We start from the raw sequence: 21,150 nt of genomic DNA, 5'->3' as shown, positions 1-21,150 counted from the left end.
CACCACAGTAACCTCATCTTCACCTCTCATGTGGCCTCAGAAAAATGTTAACAGAGTCAGATGTGCATAATGGCAGTTGTGTGTGTGCTTTATCTCTGCTCGGTCTGCACGCTCTCTCCTTCCTTTGTTCCACTGGCCTAATCCAGTATGTGTGGGCCGGTAAGTTTAATGGAAACAATTTATTAAGTCCGGCTTAAAATGCCATCTGCAGCTAAGCCTCCCAAAGCCGCTAAGCTCCTGGTTTCGCCCCGGAGCTTGCTGTGTTCACGCTTACTGTAATGCTCTGTTTAAAATGAGCACAACGGGTCAAAATTAATCAGGATTACAAGGGCACAAATCCACTTCAGAAATGGGTTTTTCACCAATCTTTCTCCTGCTATCCTAAGTTGCCCCAGGTTTGTCTGGTGGTCTGCACACCACATGGGTTTACCATCACCCCACAGCGGGTACCGCCTAACAATGGACAGCAGTACCTCTGAGAATGGCCCCACTATAACTATGGCCCTCAAACCACAACATTCAACATCATCACTGCAGATTCCAAAGAGTTTTTCTCAGTTATTTCCAGCCACTAAAGGCTAGGTGATGACTCTTTACCACTTCCATAGGTGCAGCATTGTGAAATGTCATAAGAAGCCAAGTGTTTATCTGGTGCTCTGTGGAGGTGCCTTGTACATGCTCAGCAGCTACATTTAGCTTCTTATTCGCCTTCGAGCAAGTGACAACTGTAAACTCTGACCTGCAACTCAATAAGAGAAGCCCTGAGTGGAGCACAAGTCTTCGTAGTGCTTTTACTTAAACATGCCGTCCTCCAGGAAATCAATAACGTGCAGGAGGTTTAAGACAGGAAATAAACAAAAAACAATAACTGTTAGATAATGCCTGCCCTTTGCTGTGCCTTCCTACCTTATAACCACCAACACAGACTGGGTAACAGCATCCAAAGAGAATTGCACAGTCTAAGCAGTGTAATCACAGATACGATAGGCTTGTGCTATTATCAGTACTGTTAGCTTGCATCTCTAACAGGTTGTCAACAGACTAGCAATGTCTGTAGATGACGAAAAGTAAATATGAGAGAAAGAAGGCAAGGGTGTCTGGGTTTTACCCAAAACCATGTTCTGTGTGCATAATTACAGCGCTCTGCCTTCGCTGATTACAATGTTGGTCTTTCCTCTCCTCTATTAACCCTGAACCATTTCATTAACATGACAGACTGTAGGCCTGTGTGCAATTTGGACTTAACCTCAACTGTTTGTACCCATAAGTGCTCACTGAAATAAAACTCAGAAAGGAGCACAATGTTAAAAAGCAAAGAAGAGGTAAAAGCTAAAGTAACAAGGCTTGTTATGTAAAAGTTGTACAAGCTAAGCATTGTCACAGTATTATATATTCATGTGTACTATAATGTGTGTGTGTATGTGTGCACGCATCTGTCTCAGTGTCCTCCCAGCCAACAGCTCAACAGGACTGGTGATCAGAGGAAAGTGGGCTTTTCATTGGTCCCACAGGACCGCGAGTGAGACTGGTAATGGGACACATACGCTGCATTCTAAACCAGAGGAAAACAGCCTGTGGGCTGCACTATATTACAAGAGCACACACACAAGCCTGGGCCGAAAACAAACACTCTCCTAGAACCAACCATAGCTCTAAACAACACCACTGGAATGGCAGATGAGACCTGGCTTTAAAGCTTTGCAATTGTAGCGTGATGACTTCTTCCTTAATTTAAAAAAAAAAAAAAAAAAAAAGTAATAATAACCACTTCATCAAACTGTCGATTTCTTCACTGCATCACTCATCATGCTAACCCCTAATTCTAATCTGCTTTCTTCGACATTACCCAAAAAGGATCTGGTTGATCTGTGTGATAATCAGGAGAGGCTCTGATGGGATTGTCTGGATGTAATTCCAGGGTCCTAATCCTTTGGCCTGTGTGCACATTAGCAAGATCCACAGAGGCCTTCATTCTCCAGCCTACATGGAAGCGGTGCCTTCAGTGTGTGGATGCACATTAAAGACTGTGGCAGTGTATGTTCCTGTACTACAAGAAGGCAGGGTGTGCTTATATGCAGCCATGTTCTGTATGGTCGTAGAGAAAACAAATCATCACCCTGACAGCTGCCAACAGCAGTAACACAGCAGCACATTGAAGAAAAAATTGAGCTGGGGGCGGTCTAGTTGTTCTCTAAACCATGCAAGTCTGGAAGTCATTGTTATTGTGAACACTGGTTTTGTAAGGCTGAGGCTGGTCAGAGGTCATCTACATCACACAGCCAGTAGACCTGGTTTCCCTCCTCCTTGTCAGCCATGCTTTTCTACTCAGCAGTCAAAGCTACTGGGCTAAACCAAGCAAAACCTTTATACTTTGTTGAGAGGGAACTCTCTAACTAAAGGCAGTACACAGATTTACAATAACTGTTTACATGCACTAAAGAATTCTGGTTCATGTAAAGCAGCATAGTCAGTCAAAGATCCTGACTGGACTGACTGAAGTAACTGCTTTGTGTCTATTTTTTCTATTTAGTTAATTTGTATGCTGTGTGTGTGTGTGTGTGTGTGTGTGTGTGTGTGTGTGTGTGTGTGTGTGTGTGTGTGTGTGTGTGTGTGTGCGTTGTAGCATTCTGAAACAGAGAGCGAGACATCGGAGTGCCTTTTCTCCTTTTCACAGTGCAAACCGTCTGAATTAAAAAATGTAGTGTAAAATGACTCATTTAGACTTGGTGCATGGTGTTAGTTTCAGGTTCAGTTGGACTTTGACTGCCTTCATTTAAAAATGAGTCACTCCATGTAATGATAATGTCTTTCAGGTATTTTTTTTTACTCAGCTCCTTTCACTGTCTGCAGCCTGTGGTCTTTCACATATGCTTTTGTAAAAAGCAGAATAAAAACCTAGTTAAATGCTTACATGGTGAAGAAATCAACATTGTTCAGGTGAAGTTTACCAGTGGAAAAAATGTTTTTTAATTGCCACTGCTAACCTGCGATTACAGTAGCCAGGTTTTCATTTATACTTTATAAAAATGCATGTAAACACAGTAAATTATGCTGCAGATTTCTGCATAATTCATTTCTGGATAAAAGCTGAATTTTAGTGGGGGTTGATGTAAAAGGAAACTACATAACAATACATTTTTGTTATAATAAGACTGCGCTCCCTACACTACTAATGCACCGTAGTCCATAAGGTCTAATAGTGCTAAATTTCAGCCTTTGTCCAATATTTTCAATAGTTGTGCTCTATTTTCAAATAGAGGACAAATAAAAATGGAAACATGTAAAAGTGCCAGGCCAGATTCCGCTAACATAATGGTGTTTATTATGACATATTGAACAGCTCAGCAGAGGTATGCTAATCTATTTGTTCAGTTTGTCCTGGACACATGTACCGTACCCTCTCCTCATATGACCTTATTTTACACAATTCGGCACTTGCACCTTCTTTTCCCTCTGCTTGCGTTAATGGCCTCCTTCCTGGGTCCTGCCCTGGGGGAACGTGGTCTGCATGCTGCTATCTGTCACTAGTAGGCTGATCAAGCCTCTCCTCCCTCCCTGAATTCACAACTTGACACCTTTCTCTCTGCTCTGATCTAGCAAGCATCATTGCATTTAGTGAATACACAAGTGGAGCCAAATTTCTATGCTTGTATTGTATCTGTTACATACCAAATTCACCAACACATGCATGTGGTTGAATGCACTTGGACAGACAAACGCATACAATCACATGAACTCTTGCATGAACATAGAAAAACAAGGTTTTATGATCCCCATATGTGCATATGTGAATGGACACACAAAAAATTTATGATTCTGGGGGCTGACAAAGCTCCTTCTCTCTCTTTCGTTTGGCATCCATTAGGGTCCAGGCCTGCTGTCAGAGAGCTTGTATTGCCTGAGGGGAAGTTCCCATTTGTGGTAGCATGTGGCAGGGAGGCTCTAAATCCCCTCTAATGAACCAATATGTAGGAGGGCTAAGCCTTTGGTGGGGTTGTCCAAGAAACGCCACTCTGCACCCATGCAAAAATGTATGCATATGTAGTCAACAGACCTTGTTTATGTGTGCTGACAATTTAAATCTGAATAGGAGCTGCAGGATTAGAGCGGAGGAGATTTAGACTCATTGGTAAACCCCAGTTACTACGTGCATGAATGAGACAGGGGAAGAAAGACTGGAGGGGGAAAACAGAGTGGGTTCTTACCTTTGGGTGTGGTAGGGGAAAAGAGCTTTTCCGATCCTACATCAGACACCTGGAAAAACAAGAAGGCAGAGCTTAAGTGGATTTGTCTGATGAGCTGAATCAGTGGCAAATTTGGTCCTTTTTAAATAAACTGACACAATTTAAGATCATTTAGCAAAACTAATGGAAGCATGGAGACACATTTTGTCAGTGCAGTAAAAGGCTGAATCAGCCTGAATCAGCAAATGTGGCCACAAGTGCCGGGAGAGAAAATCCAGCTTCCACTCACAGCATTATACAGTCAATCAAAAGCCTCCTATCAGCAAACAAGACCATCTCGCTCTGTACCACTGTGGTCCCTGTCTGCCTTTTTCCTGTTAAATTAACATTAGGTGGCACTATTGTGCCACCTGAAAACCCTCAAAAGAATTGCAATCAAAGACAGAAGAAGGCAGCAAGGTGGCTGTGCAGCGTCAGAGGACAAAGGCTACTGCATACATGCTGTCGCTTAGAAAGCACATTTTGTTCTGCACTGTTTTTGAATGGAAAAGCAGGTGTTACAGATCTGGCTGATGTTACTGACAGTGAGCAATGGAAAGCTAGTGGACTATAGTCAAATGGAGGTTAAGTCAAATACCTGAGGGAAAAAGGCATCTGACTATAAAGTGATGATGGAGACTTCTAGACTAAACACTGAAAGATATTTTCATCTTTTTCTTTAGATGGATGTACGTTGTGACAAGCACCATCTCAATCAAAACACACCACACATTTTTACAAAATACATGTTCGCTGGCGAAACAGGAAATCTTTAAACACTATGATCAAAAAGCAATATATCCGCACAAAAACCTGGCACAGTGCAAAAAAAAAAAAAAAAAACTGTGGCAACAAGTCTGTGCTTGGAAGATAATATTAACAATGGAAATCCTCCTCAGCCTGTAATATCAGCCTATATAGTGGATTTGTTTAAAGCCACCATTTCCCTTTGCTTTTGTTCCTCTCATCTGGGTTCCGCAGACTTGTAAAAAGCTGCAAGAGCTGAACATATGTTCCACCCATAGGGGCCGAGTGTCCTTAACTGCCACGCTTGTATTTTATGCGGCACAAAGGGAGCATATGTAAAGAATGAACAGTGAATCAGACTGAGTGCAAGAGAGACAGAGACAGAAAGAGAAAGCAAATGATTCTGTAAACACAGATGGCTGTCCTTGGCATCCCTGTTAGTTCTTCACAAGTGTTTTGAGGACGTCCTCTTCTTTCCAAGACCTCCCAATTTCTCCTTCACTGCTACTGTGTTACAGTTCTCCAGTGTTTGTCTGTCTCTGCTTGGTGTCTCATCTCAGCTCTAACCACAACAGTGCTCAAGGAGCACTGCAACATCTCAACAACATGCTTTATTCACACAGCAGCGAAAATAAAACAGGAGACAACATAGCCAATGGTAAGTGTTGGCTCGACAAAAAACATTATTAATAATCTTGGTATTTACGTAGAGATATAAGCCTAATTCTAAAGCAATAGAGCGAATACAAGGAAAGTCAATTATGGTGAAACATTAACAAGTCAGTTCCTTAAACCCTATGATTTTTCTTGTACGCTTGATTTCATTACATTGCTAGCTGTGGCTTTTAGTTGTTAGCACAATGTTAGTTATGAGATTATAGAAACTCTTGGCACTCAGTATATGAAAGGTTGTTCAATAACCCAATGCTAATGTAAGAAAGGGCCAATAAGACTTCTTATGTTTTGTCTTGATAAGTGGAATATTTAAAGCAGAGCATACACTAAGCTGAGTTGAGATGTTTCCTGTGTCCTCTTACAGTAGACAAGGCGGAAAAACTATAGAGGAAAGACAGAGTGCATTGCCCTCTTTCAGTCTCCCAGAACCAGGGCGCCAGGCTACAACACAGGCTCTTTGTTAGCTTTGGACGACATTAAACGCTCCAGTACCAAGTCTCAGCCCTGTGGCAGCACAACCTCAGCCTTGAATCATGGCCTCTGAGGCCCTGCAAGAAAAAAAAAAAAAAAAGGGCTCAGGGTGAAATGAAGCCTGTCAAATGGACAAGGGAGCTGGCTCAGGGACTTGCTCAGCGTGGCATAGGGTCACAAAAGCAACTAAACCAAACTAAATAATAAAAATAATAACAGACAGTTTAGGTCACATCAAGTTAAAACAATTGTTATGACCAGTTTGGTTATCCAGAGAGGAAGACAGACATAACATATTCCTGAGAAAGAGAACAGAAAATGCAGAGTTTACCATGTGCCAAGACAACCTAGATCTCCTTATTTCTGATTCTGGTATTTTGAGTGTGCAGGGAGCTGCTTTAAAATCCTAACACATTCCAAGTAACATCAACAACCAATATTTAGCTCTTAATGCTGTGCTTTGCACCTGCCAAGTCCGTGTGAGTCAGCCGTATATTCCACAATTACAAGGCCGGCTTACAAAAGCACTTCTTAAAAAGGCATGTCAAAGCAGAGCCCTGATTTGGCTGGCTGCTGTTTTTGCAGAACTTTCTGGGTCTTGCTGGTCAAGTTGACATTCACGGGGCTGTGCTGCTGGCAGTCTGAGCTGCCTGTGGTTGTGGTGTGCAGAGGTCATGTATAACAAATTCTTCACACTCTCTTTGTTGAGGCAACCCTGGGTGCCATTAAAAACAGACGGGGAAAGATGAGACAGAGAGGAAATATATAGACAGAGAAAGCGGTAGACAACGAAAAAAAGGAGGAGCAAAGGCCAAGTTTTCCAAAGGAAACAAGGAAATTTAACCATTAAAAAAAATAATGGGGGAAATTCAAGCCACATTGCCTGGGAGCCAAAAGTCCTTGGAGCGGGCCGCAGGAAGTCTGACCTTTGTGGGGGCCGTCTGCTATTTGAGCCTGGGGCTTGGGGCCTGGCCTCCTCTCTGGAGGGCCCTCAGCAGGCCTCAGCTTTCCTTCCCTATTCTATTCATTAGCCATGCTTTATGATTCAGCTTCCTCTGAGCCACACAAGAGCTCCCTGAGGAAAGAGACTGCTGGAGAGAGGGAGAAAAAAGGGAGTGAGACGGAGGGAGGGGGGGAAAGCAAGAAGGAGGTCACAGGGCCCAGCCGGGGCCCAGCTCTCAGCAGCTGTGAAATCCTCCCGTTTCCTCGGCAGGCGTGAAAGGAACGAGGCAGAAAGAGAAAGAGGAGGAGGCCAGGGAGGGAGCTGGGCCAGCAAACCCACCATCAGAGAGCTGACTCCCTGAAGAGCCACATGCAGAACCATAATTCCCAGATTTAGGGAATGCCAAATTACAAATTACACTGCTGTTTGTTTTAAAAAGTCCCCAACTTCCCTGAACGCCAATGACTTATTGGCTGCATAAATCTCTTGATAATACTAGAGCTGCAGAGGGAGAGGCAGAAATCCTTGCTAGCAAGAAGTGAGACATTTATACCAAGGCAAACGCATCTGCTGTCACAGCAAAGAAGGGGGGAAAAAACTCATAATTTTCCATGTCCACATCGCTTTTACTTAACAACACAGCAAGCTAATTAATTTAGAAAATCTGAGACACGCTTAATTGCATTTTTTTATTGTTAAAAAGCTTGCACGCTTAATTTTTGCACAATGGGTCGACTGCACGAGGCGAAGAAGGCAGCACGGGAGGGTGGCATAATCAGCTGAATGACCTTCAGGCATAAATTTATGAAAGACATTGATCAGTTAAGGCTGTGATTTCACTGAGACAGGAAGGTCAGCAATTACCCACATTCAATTAACCTCATTTAGTAAAGACTGCTGAGAGACCAATTTCTTTCCCCACAATCCCCTACCCACAGAACCTCCTCTTTTATATTAAACGTTTGACAGGCCGTCCGTCTACCTTTGATCCCAGAGTTCCTATTGCATGCTCTGCATTCCTTGGAGCTGAGCAAATGATCTACAAACAGTAAAAGATCTTAATGCCAGAGGTTAGGTAAACCCAAACTAAATAACCAAAATAAGCCTTATGCAGTCTGCTCCTGTCCCAGAGAAGCAGGTGAAGCCGTTCCCTTCCCTGGTAGAGATATAATTCTTACATTGGATGGCAGCACTATCACAACAAGTGTAGCATGAAAACAAAGAAAGCTGTTGGTAGGCTTTATTGTGGCCTCATGTCTGCAAAGACTATAATTACAATTTAGTTCTGAGTCATTTGGCATAAGCTGTGTTCTTGACAGACTGTTGTAGTACAAGCGGTGCAGCAACTAATCTTAACACTTGTATACCACAAACCAAACGTGAACTGATGGGTTTTCAAAATGACATTTCCTGCACTTGAAAATGAAACTCTCGTGAAATGAGTGTCAGCTCAATATCAAAGTCAATCTAACGGACAGTGTAAAAGATGATCAACTGTCCAAAGTGACACATTAAGCCCCATCAGTGTGGCATGTTGTCCTATGTTGTAATCACATGTAACAGAGAATATATAAGCAGCACATTTATGTACATGCATCCTTGGCTGAGTCAAATGTCTTGCTGTAGGCGAAGAGACTTGTATAATGGTCTTGTGTAATGTTGGAGACTTAGAAGGAGACGAAGGGAAGGAGACAAGAAGGTAGATACAGTTTTCTGGCCTAGAAGATCAGGCTCTCAATTACCCCGGCGGAACCTGTCTGTCCATGCGCCACACTCACCATACCTCCCCCACCTTCACACCCACATGCCCCTCCACCACAGACACACACACACACACAGGGTGTTAATTTGCTTCCCTGCTTGGTGTTTCATCACTGTCATCTTCTGCCTTCACTGACCTCTCTTCCAATTTTCCATTTACTGTCACTGAAGTTCGGTTGCCTCACTCTTTTTAGAGGCATATTTTCTTTTAAGCAAAAATATCCAATGAGATGAACATAATGCTATATTTTGCAGGCACAATTATTGCAGGATCGACCTCCTCGCCGTTGTTTACCTTGATAATATTTTCAAATATGATATTTGGAATTGAAATGATCACGTAGGTTTGTTTTCTGTGTAATAGAAGCCTGCCGTAGGGTCACCCACTGATCTTGAACACTGACATAAAGAAGCTTATCAGTACTGATACGGTAAAACACCTATCAGTCAAACTCTAGCGGGAGTCTTATTCTCTCTGTTCATGTGGGAATAGCTCAGTGCTTTGATAAGCACTTCTATCAGCACCCACTCAGGGCCCTGCGGTCACCCTTTCACCCTAGATGTACACTAAGGCTACTTCAGCAATAAATGCCGAATTAGCTATACACAGTGGGCCTACAGCTCCCAGGCTGCAACAGGAGCCAGTAAATTAATGATCTCCCCTGCATTTGTGCTCGTACCAATTCAGAAACTTAATGACCTCCCGAGTGGTCGTTTATTATAAGCTGCAGCAGTCCTGCACATTCCAAGGGAAAATGAACAGCCACCATCTACATTACCTTCAATTCCCACCCACCACTAGCACCACTGTCTGCTTGTCAGAACAGGTGTGTTTTCCAGCAAGACTGCGAAACCCCCAGCGTGCATGACGGGATATACACTATGAACGGAAAAAAGAGAAGAAACCTCCCACGCAACTGTCAACCAACACATACCTGCCTCAACTGGAGCATCATTAAGATGATGATGAATTCCATAGTGACCGAATATAATGGAGTGGTCTCCACTTGCACATCCACAAGACACACACAAACCTCTTTATCCTCAGCCCCAAGTGCCATTTTCATTGCCACGTATAATGCATGTGTGTGTATGACAGAGGGCCAGGGCTGACAACTCCTGCTCCCTCTCCCCCTAGCAACAGACGCAGGGAAATGAATGTCGAGAGAGGAGCAGGGGGGCTTGAGCTTTGTGTAAAATATTACCCTTCGTCTTGCATACCGCACCACACGCCATCACTTCCCCCTCTCCTTCTCCTCCCTCCTCCGACTGTGCAGCAGTTGCTAGCCCTTATCACGGCTGCCTGTCAGTTTAGTATACAAATTAGCAGTCTATCAGGGGAATGCAGGGGCCTGTTTCATCAGTAGGGAGAAGGGCAGAGGCACGCATTGCATTAAAACCTCTCGCTGCCGCAGACAGAGAGGGTCACAAATCAACGCCACAGCAGGCCCACAGCCAGCACTAACCAGATAAGGAGAAATGAAGGAAAAAGGACGGGGCATATTTCAGTGGAGAGGATCCAGACCTGCTTAAACTCCCTACAAGGGTCCAGGATGAAGGATGGAGGTGGGATATAAGGATGTAGGAGGCCACAAATCACAATCTAAGCCCAACTGATTATAGAGTAACAAAAAGGACACGAATAACGAGCATGGTTAAAAAAAAAGAAAAGAAATCCCATTTATAAAACGTCAACGACAGAGTCAGAAGAAGTGCTTTCAGTTGATCATCAACTAAAAATTGCAGGAAATTAGGGCTGGCACATTCCCACTTTCTCTTGTGAAGTGAACCTGTGCATGTTAATACCAGCCGAGACAAAACGGCTGCGAAGGGCTCTCATTAAGTGGCATAATGCAATGAGGCACAGTCTAAATTGCAGCAATAAAAGCCGACAGACAAATCATCTCGACCATCGCAATCCATTTAACTCAATTAATGCAGCACCAGATCTGAGCTCAGTGGTTTAAAAGCTTGTGTGGCTACCCTCCCTTGTTGGGATTATAGAATTGGGGGGGTCTGTATCTCTTTTAGGGTGAGATAAGGGTCAGGGTGGCACAGCCGCACTTTGATTAAGTCCTACTCGATACCACGGAAATACAGATAGATAAAGAGGGATAGAGAGAAAAAGACAGCGATAAATTAGTGTGTGATGGAAAAACTAAAGCAGGAGACAACACGGGCTTTGCTCAGCACCGCACACCTGACTATGGAAAGGGCGTGGCCTCCCTTCCTTTTTAATGTCAAAATGTGTGCCAGCAGCGATAAGGACTGCAAGTAATCTCTCGGCGTAATCGGGGGGCTGTTCATCATTACTCTCTGGCCCTGATATAGATCAGAGCAGCGGCGGCTTCTCCTGGCTCTCCAGCCTTCTCCGGCAGCCGAGATGGCAGATAGCCCTTTAAGACATGACTCACTGCTCCCTGATTGGCTGGTCAACAGCCACATCCAAATCCCGGCTCCCTCGGGCCCCTGTGAGGAGGTATGATAGGACGGGTCACAGAGACTCACAGTACCCATATCCACATCATCCTTTGTTGAAAAGCCTTTACCCCATTGTCAGTGTGGGTGGTGAAAAGTGAAGAAGAAAAAAAAAAAAAACCTTTTCTGGATGTTATTGTTTGAGAGGCAGGATAACAGACAGGAGGATTATTTCAAAAACAGCTTTCTCCAGAGCTCTCACAATGCAGCACCGTTGTTGCTGTGGAGAGGATCCTGGAGGAGATAATAATAATATTCCTAGTCAGAGCCTTTGCTGCAGTAGAGCTGCCTTCTAACAGAGAGATACACATCATTCTGACTGGCCCGCCGTGACATAATCGCCCTGCGGAGAGCTGCAGGCAAGCTTGGTAGGCAAACCACCTCTCACTGCAGCTTGTTAAGAGAAAGGTGGCTTTGAGCACGGCTCAATAGAAACTCCTATTGAACTTGTGTCTCTCTTTTTTTTTTTCACTCCATCTGAACAATGTCTAGGTGAGTCATAGCCCACCTCAGGCTACACAAGTTACATTCTTCCTTTCTTCCTCTCTCTTAAGATTGTACTGCGCTTTTGACTTGGATGAATTTGCTAAGAGGGGGAAAAAAAAAACAAACTCGACAGGATCTTAAATAATGCAGTGATACAAAAGCAGTGACCCTTTCCCTTGCCTCAACCCACACATGGCGAATTTCTTCTGCAGTGAAAGACAGCACACAAAGAGAAGAAAAGGCAGAGCTGGCACTACATGGAAATGTGTGGTAGGCATTGTTTTTTTCCTCTGGGCATGGACACCTTTAATGAGAGGAAAAAATGCCCAGCAAGCGGCAGATCTCACCGTACTATGCCAGTGATTTTGAGTAATATGAATCACCTCCCCTCTAACACAAATAAATATTGTTATAATACCAGTGGGAGTTTAAGGTTGACTCTGGGTTAGGAAAACTATGGGGGATCCAGGCTCCACACACCAGCCTCCACAACTGTCATTCTGCATCTCAAAGCCTCCTAAACCCTACACCTGACCTCTCACCTAGGCTCTCTGCTGAGCACACGGTTTTATCAGCGTGATGGGCTATGAGAAGTTGTTACTAGTTAAGTAAAAGCCTATCTCCTAACCCACAACAACAGCTGAAATGAGGCCAGTGGAATTCCTCTCTGCATTCCACTCCTATGGAGGCCAGGCTCTCGAGATCAATACTGCCACTTGTCCTGCAGAGGAATGACGGGGAAGAGGTGGCAAGTGGGGGGAATGGAAAACTGGAAATGGGGTAGGGAAGGATATGTCCCCTTGGTCTCACACGACAATCTCCATGGTGCTTTAGGGCTCACTGTCCACCCTCCCAGCACAAACAAACATGGTATGCACTATAAAAAGGAGTCTCACACCCCAGATCATGTTGGAAAAGTCTGTGGCACGTTAAGTGGAATTTACTTCTGATGTAGACAGGAGGCCTCAGGTTTCTAGCAGATGTAATTCAATCTTTTTCCTGAGGGGCTGGACAGGACACCCAACACCCATTCATATTTAGAAAAAAACCTCTCGCCTTACTGCTGGTGGTTGTCACAGTTTTTAGTGTTAGGTATTGTTTACAGCTTTCATTTTATTACAAAACAAAGAAAGCTTAGGTTGCTATTGAAAACCCTTTTTTTTAGTATTTGCTTTATATAATCTGCTGCTGAGGTTATTTGTGTTACTTTGTTGAGTGTGTTGTGTTGTGAGCTTACAGCAGCCGTTTATAAGAGTCATTTAAAACAGAATATGGACACTGGCAGTGCGCAGTATGACCACTGCTCTGTCGAAGAAATTTATCCTTTAGGCTTTGATGTTGTCTTCTCATTGAGACGTTTATTTCTCTACATGACTACATGACAAGGCTTTGACTCAGCCATGTAGCAACACTTTATTAAAAGAAAAGGACGATTGAGTTAAGAACCCTCTGCCCACCCTAACATCTCTTTCATGACATGGCACAGCGCTTAAGTTCTTCTGTCAGTGACAGTCCAGATGTGTAACTTAATGTGGGGTGGGTGGGAGAGTATAAATAACCATGATGACATACGAGTGTGACATGCCAAAAGCTTTGCTCCATAAAGGAGGAGGTGAGCTAACTGTGCAACTCTAGGGAATCCAGCACAAGCAAGTTTAACGCCAACTGGACAACTGCAGAGACCTTATGGCTTTAGACTTCACACTTACTGTGTAACATTATTCACATCGCAGACCACAGTGTGACCTGACCTTGACAACAGCCATGTTACTGCTGGTTTTCAATTACAACCACCACAGCCTAGTGCAACTGTATGGGAAATAGTTCTGAATGGCGAAGACTTGTGATATGTATGGCTCACGTTACAGCCCATCAGTACTTGGCTAGAGGTCAGTTTTAGTAACCGTAAGGTTAGCTCAGACCATTACGGAGCACTCATAGCTGCTTAAATTTTCAGTAACTGCACAATAATAACATCCTAATGTGTTGTAATAGTCTATCCTGTGAGCTTTGCTGCTTTTATGAGCCCTGGTGAACTCTAATAACATCCCACCTGTGAAGGAATTTGACCTGACTTCCATCTTAACATGAATCCCTTGATAGATAAGAAAGGCACGATGAATAGGGTATATTTCATTTATGAGCAATCACTGTGGAGAGGACTATTAAAGGTTGTTGGCCATGCCAAGTGTATGCAGAGCATCATTTGCTCTTTATTAAAATATAATGAAGCAAGTGAATGCAACTTTGTCTTACATGCAACTAAATTATTCAAGTGGAAAGAAAAAACAACAGGCAAAGAATGTTCCCTGGAGCACTAATACCCTTTTCTGGGATTGTTCATGATGGCAACAATGAATATCTTAGCGCTCGTTAAAAGCTTTGTTTTCCTTGGGAGTCGCTGCATATGAGCAGACTAAATGAGCAAAAAAAGATGCCAAGTCACATGCAGAGGCCAGTCATTTTCGCTTCCAGTATGTTGACTCCAGTGACGTTGAAGTGTGTGTGTGTATGTAATGCACTGAATTGATTTTTTTTTTGCAGTGCACGGGAAGAGGCAAGGTTAAACAGCTCATTATTGCAGCACTAACAAGCCAGTTTCCTGTCAATAAAACAAACATGACAATTACACTCTTAAACTACCTCCTAAATGTTGAGTTGTCTACATTTCCAAAAGGATGCCTGCTCTAGCCACTGACTGTCTAAGCAATGCTAATGATTTATTTAATTAGAGGTGTCATTTAAAAACTTGTGCTTGTTTATCTAAGGTAATTCTATGATAATCCTCATTTCCTTGAAATTCATTTTGCATCCACAAACAGAAACAGCCTGGCTCAGGTGAATCCTGTCTGTATTTGAATAAGACATATGCAAACAGATGAAGTCAAGGCAGCAGTTTGTGTGCTCAGGCAAACTCTTCTCACATTTGAGTGAATCCTTGGATTAGTTGGTTGAGGCTCCAGGGCCTTTATACTAGGAAAAGTGTGTTTGCATTTTATGTCTGTCAGTGGTAAAAATGTATGTGGCCGGACTGTAATAGTCAAAGTAAACAGCCCCAATAGAGTCCCTCTTAAAACAGGTGAATGTTATAACCAGACTTCACATGAGCCATCACACATGGTCCACTGGAGAAACCCTCAGAGCTTCTCTCCTTTACACTTTTTCTGTCAGTAAAATTAGATATGAGGCTGAGAGAAAAAGGTTTAATCAAGTGTTAAATGCTGTGGGTCTGGGCACAGCAGGGGTGATGAGAGGTGCTGAGGGGGGGTGGGGGTGGGGGTGTTCTCTTAAATTGTGCCTTATTCATGCTGCTCGTGTTATTCCAGAACATACTGGTTGGAGTACGGTCAGTGAAGGATCCAAATTGCTGGAGGAACATGGGTTGTTGAGGCTCCAGATGACTTATTTTACCAGCCCCATTTACTGCTTCTGCTGTTAATGTTTTCTAAACATGCTCAGGTGTATCACAGCAAGGGCCGCTCAGCTGGCCTAGTGAACCTGTCTGGCATCTCACCCCTTGCCGCCCGACAACACGTAATTGGAGACCTATCATGCTTTGCTGCATCTCAGTAAAGTCTCTCGGAATACTGAGATCTCTGCTCTGGCCATCACCCACATCTGTGATTGACAGGACCCTGGCAAGATGCCAGCATGAGGAGGCGAGAGCTTCTGGTACAGGGCCTGTGCACCCAACACAGATCAATACCTCCATACACAATTATAGTTGCTTACAGGCGTCACTGCTCTACCTTCACTATCGACTACAGTGACACCAATGGCTTCCCAGAAACACACACAAACACACACATGCACGCATGTTTGCACTCTCACAAAAAACAAGCAGGTAGTGATCCTTTCATTTCTCCCAGACAAATTCGACTTTTACTAGTTATCTCAGTATATCAATGCTTCCAAGGTACTGAGTCACTGCAGGAGAATGCAGCAGGCATGTGTGGGCCAATGTAGTGGTGGTCATCCAGTGGAAACTGTTTTCCATTCTTCCTTTCTTCCTTTCTCTCCTGCTGGGACAGATTTCAATCTTCTTGTCTGACAGTTACACTTGTTCTGTCAGCTCAGTCCCCACCCTGTCATTAACAGGTGGCCTGTCCCCCACAGCAAAGTCATTTGCCTTGCACAGCAGTAGTCATGGGCAGCCCCGGCCAAGCTGAATTCAGGTTTCCAGTATTACAGCCCAGGCCAAAGACAGAATACAGAGAAAAAGGCTGGGGGGAGAGAAGGAAGAAAAACCTCCTCCGATCAAATAAATGCCACTGTAAGCACAAGTGACAAGTCTTGTTTGGGGTCGTCCTTGCTCAGGGCCTGAAAGGCCAGCACTGCCTCATCTCCTCAGCTCTGTCTGCAAGCAGCGTGGGTGGGTAAGAGAGGAAGAAATGTCTGATTGGTGCCATAGCCAGGAGTGAGAGCAACCCAATTATATTTCCTATCCCTCAAGAGCCAGCCAGCCCCCTCTGGTAGAGGGAAGCCTCTGCCATCTCTTCTCTCCTCACCGCTCAAGACACTGCGGATGGATAAATAAATGACAACCCCGCTGGGGCTTGGCCCAGCCTTCCAGAATACATTGCAGAGGCTGGCTGCCTGCCTGTCCATTTGCCTTCACCTGGCATTAGTGCAGATAGACATTTTTCACATTATTATCATTGCATCGTTTCCATTGCCCTATTCACTCACTGAGTTGTGGTTGATGATGGCGGCACAGGACCCGAGGAGATTGGAAGGAAATGTCTCTTGTCAAAGTCAGCACAGCCTAGCTTAGCAGAAATTTAACAAGTTCCCTGGGCACTCTCCATTCACTCTCTGACGGAGCTCAGAGCCAGGACATGGCCTGCTGACAGCCCTTGGCATGTCACTGTCACTGACACTTGATAGGTCGGAGAGAGGCGAGGCAACAGGGCCCAACCCTACAACACTCACACTTAACTACACAGCTTCATATTTCCATTAAAGCCAACTGTTTAGAAATAAAGAGTTTGTTTTTTTACAAAACAAATGTAAATTAGCCCCAATCACTCACCTTACTTTGATGAGTATATTTGGCCTGTCACTTGACAGAAAGCACAACAGCCCAACATGTTGGTGTTTTTTTTTTGTTTTGTTTTTTTTAATACTTAACACAGAAACAGAAAAACACTGGAGCTGCAACTGCATGTGTACAGGCACCCCACCCCCGCCCCACCCCCTTTGGCACTCTCACCACTCCCTGATGGTTTAAACCAAAACCAGATGTTGCGGTTCAGTGGGGACAAAATACAAGGCGAATAAATGTGGAAGATGGAATGGTAAGCATTAACTATAATCAAAAAGAAACAAAAAGGAGACCAGGATGCTTTAATTACTTCTCACATATAATTTGGTTTTGTGAGGGCAAGCCATGCCTGCCAAGAACAGAAAGATGAAAAGAGACTTAAATTACACGGAGAGAAAGTGCACAGGCTTTTTACACATGGTCCATCTATTCTCCATAACTGTAGACAAGGCTGATGACTAGCCCCAAAACCTTGCTGTAAATTGTCCATGGATACGGAACTTAGATGCAGCCATGCTGGATCTAAGTTGTTCAACATGGCCATGATTTGATGAAAAGTGATGAAATAAACCGCCTGCAGATTCTTTTCTCTTCATAAATGTTTTCTCAAGGCATGGTCTGTGAGCATCCAAACTATAATAATAGTTTTTGTTGTTTTACTTAAGTAGCCATCATCTTAAATTCCCCTAAATAATGTCATTTTAATAATTTGTCACGCCATTCTGCCAAGTAGCTGAAGATTTCCGTTATGTTTGGCCACTGGAGAGAGTTTGGATGAGGCCTGAGTGAGGTGCTCTATGAATCTACTTCATAGCCGTCCTCTGTTTGCAGAGTCTCTCTTGACTCGCTGGTGTTGCCACAGTGCTAAATTGCACAGCTGTTCCACAATCTGTGGCGGTGTTAATTACCCAAATGTGAACGGCAGCTCGTCAGTTCCACACTAACGAAGGGGCCTGCTTTCCAGCGATGGTGCCGTATGTTTGGTATGTAGGCCCATTTCCACCCTACGTTCTCCAGGCTGTGCACGGACCACCCGACACATCCACATCCTGGAAAAGATGCATCTAATTAAAGCTCCCGTCTCAAATCAGCTTACTAAGGGGGAAAAACACGCTGCTGGATTAAAAGACAGGCAGAGGGGTGGAGTGAATTTTTTTTTTGAGGGGGGGGGGGGGGTTAATACACTGAGAGTGAAAGGGCTTAGGAGGAAATATGAGAACTCTCAATTGTAAGATCTCAGGCAAGGCTGGAAGGAAATGTTGCGTGAATGTGAGCCGATCAGTCAGCGTTTGTCAGTCTGATCCTGTAACACTTCCAAAGCCCCCAGGCAGAGACAGACAAGCAGGTTGTTTTCAAGAAAAGTGGTTTCCTAACTCTTCTGGTTGGCCCTTCTTCCTTCTGTACATCTTCTGTACATCAATTCTCACGTACAGAAACATAGACTGACAGAACACTCCAGCTTCTGCTGAATGCCATAAACACTTCTAACCAACCAGCAACCAAAACCGAAAACAAGTGATGATGTACAACTCTGGTGATGTTAACAACCGCTGCTTATGAAAACATGGCTTTTGTCTCTCTCACGCTCTCACTTGATGACAGTAAACGACAATTAAACCCACTACAGTGAGACACTGTCAACTGTTAATGCACTGCATTACACAGTACATCACCCCACTTGCAGGCAATGTTCAAAACAAAGGTGTTAAGAACTCCCTTCATGAATCATACTTGCTGGCTAAAAGCCTAGCTGCAGTGTACCACCCACCTCTGGTTATACATGAACACCACAGCCTGAAGTAGCACTGGGAGACTACATAATGAATGCATGAAGCTAGGTGTCACGGGGGCTCGTATGGTGAACAAAACGATGGGGCAATTAGGCCCACACGACACCTCGGGATGGCGTGATGAAGGACTCCTGGGTTTGTCTCCTCCGCCTCTGTTCCTCTATCATTAAGGATTGAGCAGCCACATCTGGCTAATGGCACGCCTGGGGTTCCTGCTCAAACACTGTGCCACGCCGCGCACATTTAATTACGCCTCATAAAGGTAACAAAAGCCACGGCCTGCTCTCAGGGAAGCCCCGTTTTGAAATCGGACGGAGAGAAAGAGGGAGAGAGACGAGGGAAAGGCGAGGAATTGGCCGGCTGCCAGGATTACAGGTCGACCCAGCTCGGCGGCTTCAAAAGAGGGGGAATTCACTTCAGTGTCTCCACCTCTCCTTGAGATGGGTCCCAATGACCGGGCTGAGAGCAAGAGATGCTCACATGCTCGGAGAATCAAAGGACATCTAGTTTGTCTCCCCTTCTTCTATTAGATCATGAACTGCACTGGGCTCCACTGTCAATGGCTAATTGCAGCACAGCGGGGACTAAAGGAAGTGTGCTTTTGAACTAGGTATGCGATTTAGCAGATGTTTGAAGTGAAAAGGGACTTCTTTGTCAATGGGGACAGAGAAAATAAACAATAACAATATCACAGGAGAATGCATGTAATGCGGCCTGGTGTTGTGACACTACTGTCACTACTTCCGTCCTTCCTCGCAGGCACCGTTTTGCTCAGAGGCTCAAAAGCTCACCACACTCAGCAAAGAGCAAGAAACACACATTACCCACTGACTGAGTGACTGGCTGACCTATGACTTCAGTGGTACTGTGAGATATTTAAAAGACCTTGGACGCCTGCTTTGTGCAGCACACATTTGACATTTTGAGTTGGGAGAGAAAGAATATTTTTAAACAGGAAAAAAAAAAAAAAACAATAAGTGGAGACACAAGCCCCAGGTCTCCCAGTGAGCAGATGCCCACATTTAGGAAATAACATCAGATAGGAAAAGATGAGGGACAAAGAGCTGTGGCTCATTGTTGAAGCAGTCCATTGTCAGGCAGTTTGAGAGCTGGCTAACGCCACAGGAAAGGTCACTGGTCACTTCCATTTGGGCCTGCACATAAATCCCCCGCTGTCCGGTGCAGTTAATAACACAGCCAGCTCTGAAGAAACTGCCATGCAATAAAAAAAAGGGGAGAAAAATGTTTTTTGTTTTGCCAGCGCCTCACACTCCCTTTACAGCCACTGGCCTTGTGTGGCCCTTTGCGTTATTTATAACTTAAATGTTAAAAACAGAGACATCTCTGCAGTGTGCATTAAAAGACAAGCCTGCCAAACGCCTCGCTCCACGCCGACTTGCTCTTCTCTAAAGTCTCCCTCTGCTTTTGGTGTAGAGAGAGTGTTTTATGGCAAGTCCCTTGTCAGGATTAAGATGTAGATCCAAGTGCCACAGGGACAAGCATAAATTCTCCAACTCCCACTGTGGACCCATAAGTGGTGGAGCTCGGGGAGTGTCCTTGAAGAATGAATAACATCACATGCTATGTGTCATCTGTTATGCAGTAATGACATGTCCTCGGAACAATCCACATCTCCTGTGGCGCATAAGTTTGTGAATGAGCGAACTACTTGCTTCACTGACAGCAAATTTAGCGTACAGCCATACATATAACAGCAAATGTAATTTTTGCCCCCACAAAATGAATGATGTGCACCAAGTGTGAAATTGTGTCAGTGAATCTGCACAAATCAGAATTAGCAGCAGGAGAACAACTATCAGTATTAATGCAGAGAAACAACTGTAGTGAAGAAACGGGGACCAACTCAGTCTCTGCCCAATAGACCAGCTAGGGATGGGAAAACACGGACTACTGTTGCAATGCTGTTGGCCTTAACTGGTCTGCAGAATGAGTGGTACGTTATTTTGCAATTCTACTGCACAGCCCACTTCCATATTTTTGGGAGTTTCTTGCAAAGGGCAGCTTAAGTCTCGAAGTATAAGCCAATTTGGATTAGCTCCACATTTTTCAACAAGTTCCAGTTGGGATTTACAATACTTTAGAACATGTTCCTCCCTAAGCACAGCTTTAACTCTAAATGCATCAACGACATGTTTAACTGACACGTTTTTCCCCTAATGTTATTCCATAGATTGTTCCATATTTAAAACTAGACACTCAATTGAATATAGCAGAGCAGGTTGAACGTTGACTTACAATACCAACTAATAACATTCTGAGATCGTACGCGCTGTCGTCACTACTGAGAACATGGTGTTGGCTTGGGCTATTTTCCTGAATGTCTCTTTAGCTTATTTTTCACTTGTGGTTCATGCACAGATCCTGAATAAATCTCTTCTTCTTCTTCTTCGATCTCGTATCCAGACTTCAGGGGGCACAAGGCATTAGTCTCATGATGCTGGGTTTGTCATGTCTTCCCCAGCTGTGATCTGCCTGAACTCTTACATTGCAAATAGCTGGAGGATTTTTCAC

At 44.2% G+C, this 21,150-nt stretch overlaps 1 protein-coding gene across 12 annotated transcripts in view; it reads right to left on the bottom strand.

Annotated features, from left to right (window-relative positions):
- Window positions 1–21,150, bottom strand: part of fbrsl1 (fibrosin-like 1) — a 267,834-nt gene that overhangs the window by 33,296 nt on the left and 213,388 nt on the right. For all 12 annotated transcript variants that reach the window (XM_067519813.1, XM_067519814.1, XM_067519820.1 and 9 more), the window contains one exon: window positions 4,206–4,254. In XM_067519813.1, the coding sequence (XP_067375914.1) occupies window positions 4,206–4,254 (49 nt within the window). The remainder of the gene's footprint in view (window positions 1–4,205; window positions 4,255–21,150) is intronic.

The sequence above is a fragment of the Channa argus genome, chromosome 11, assembly GCF_033026475.1.
Source record: "Channa argus isolate prfri chromosome 11, Channa argus male v1.0, whole genome shotgun sequence".
Classification (NCBI taxonomy): domain Eukaryota; kingdom Metazoa; phylum Chordata; class Actinopteri; order Anabantiformes; family Channidae; genus Channa; species Channa argus.
This window is presented reverse-complemented; position numbering and strand designations above follow the sequence as displayed.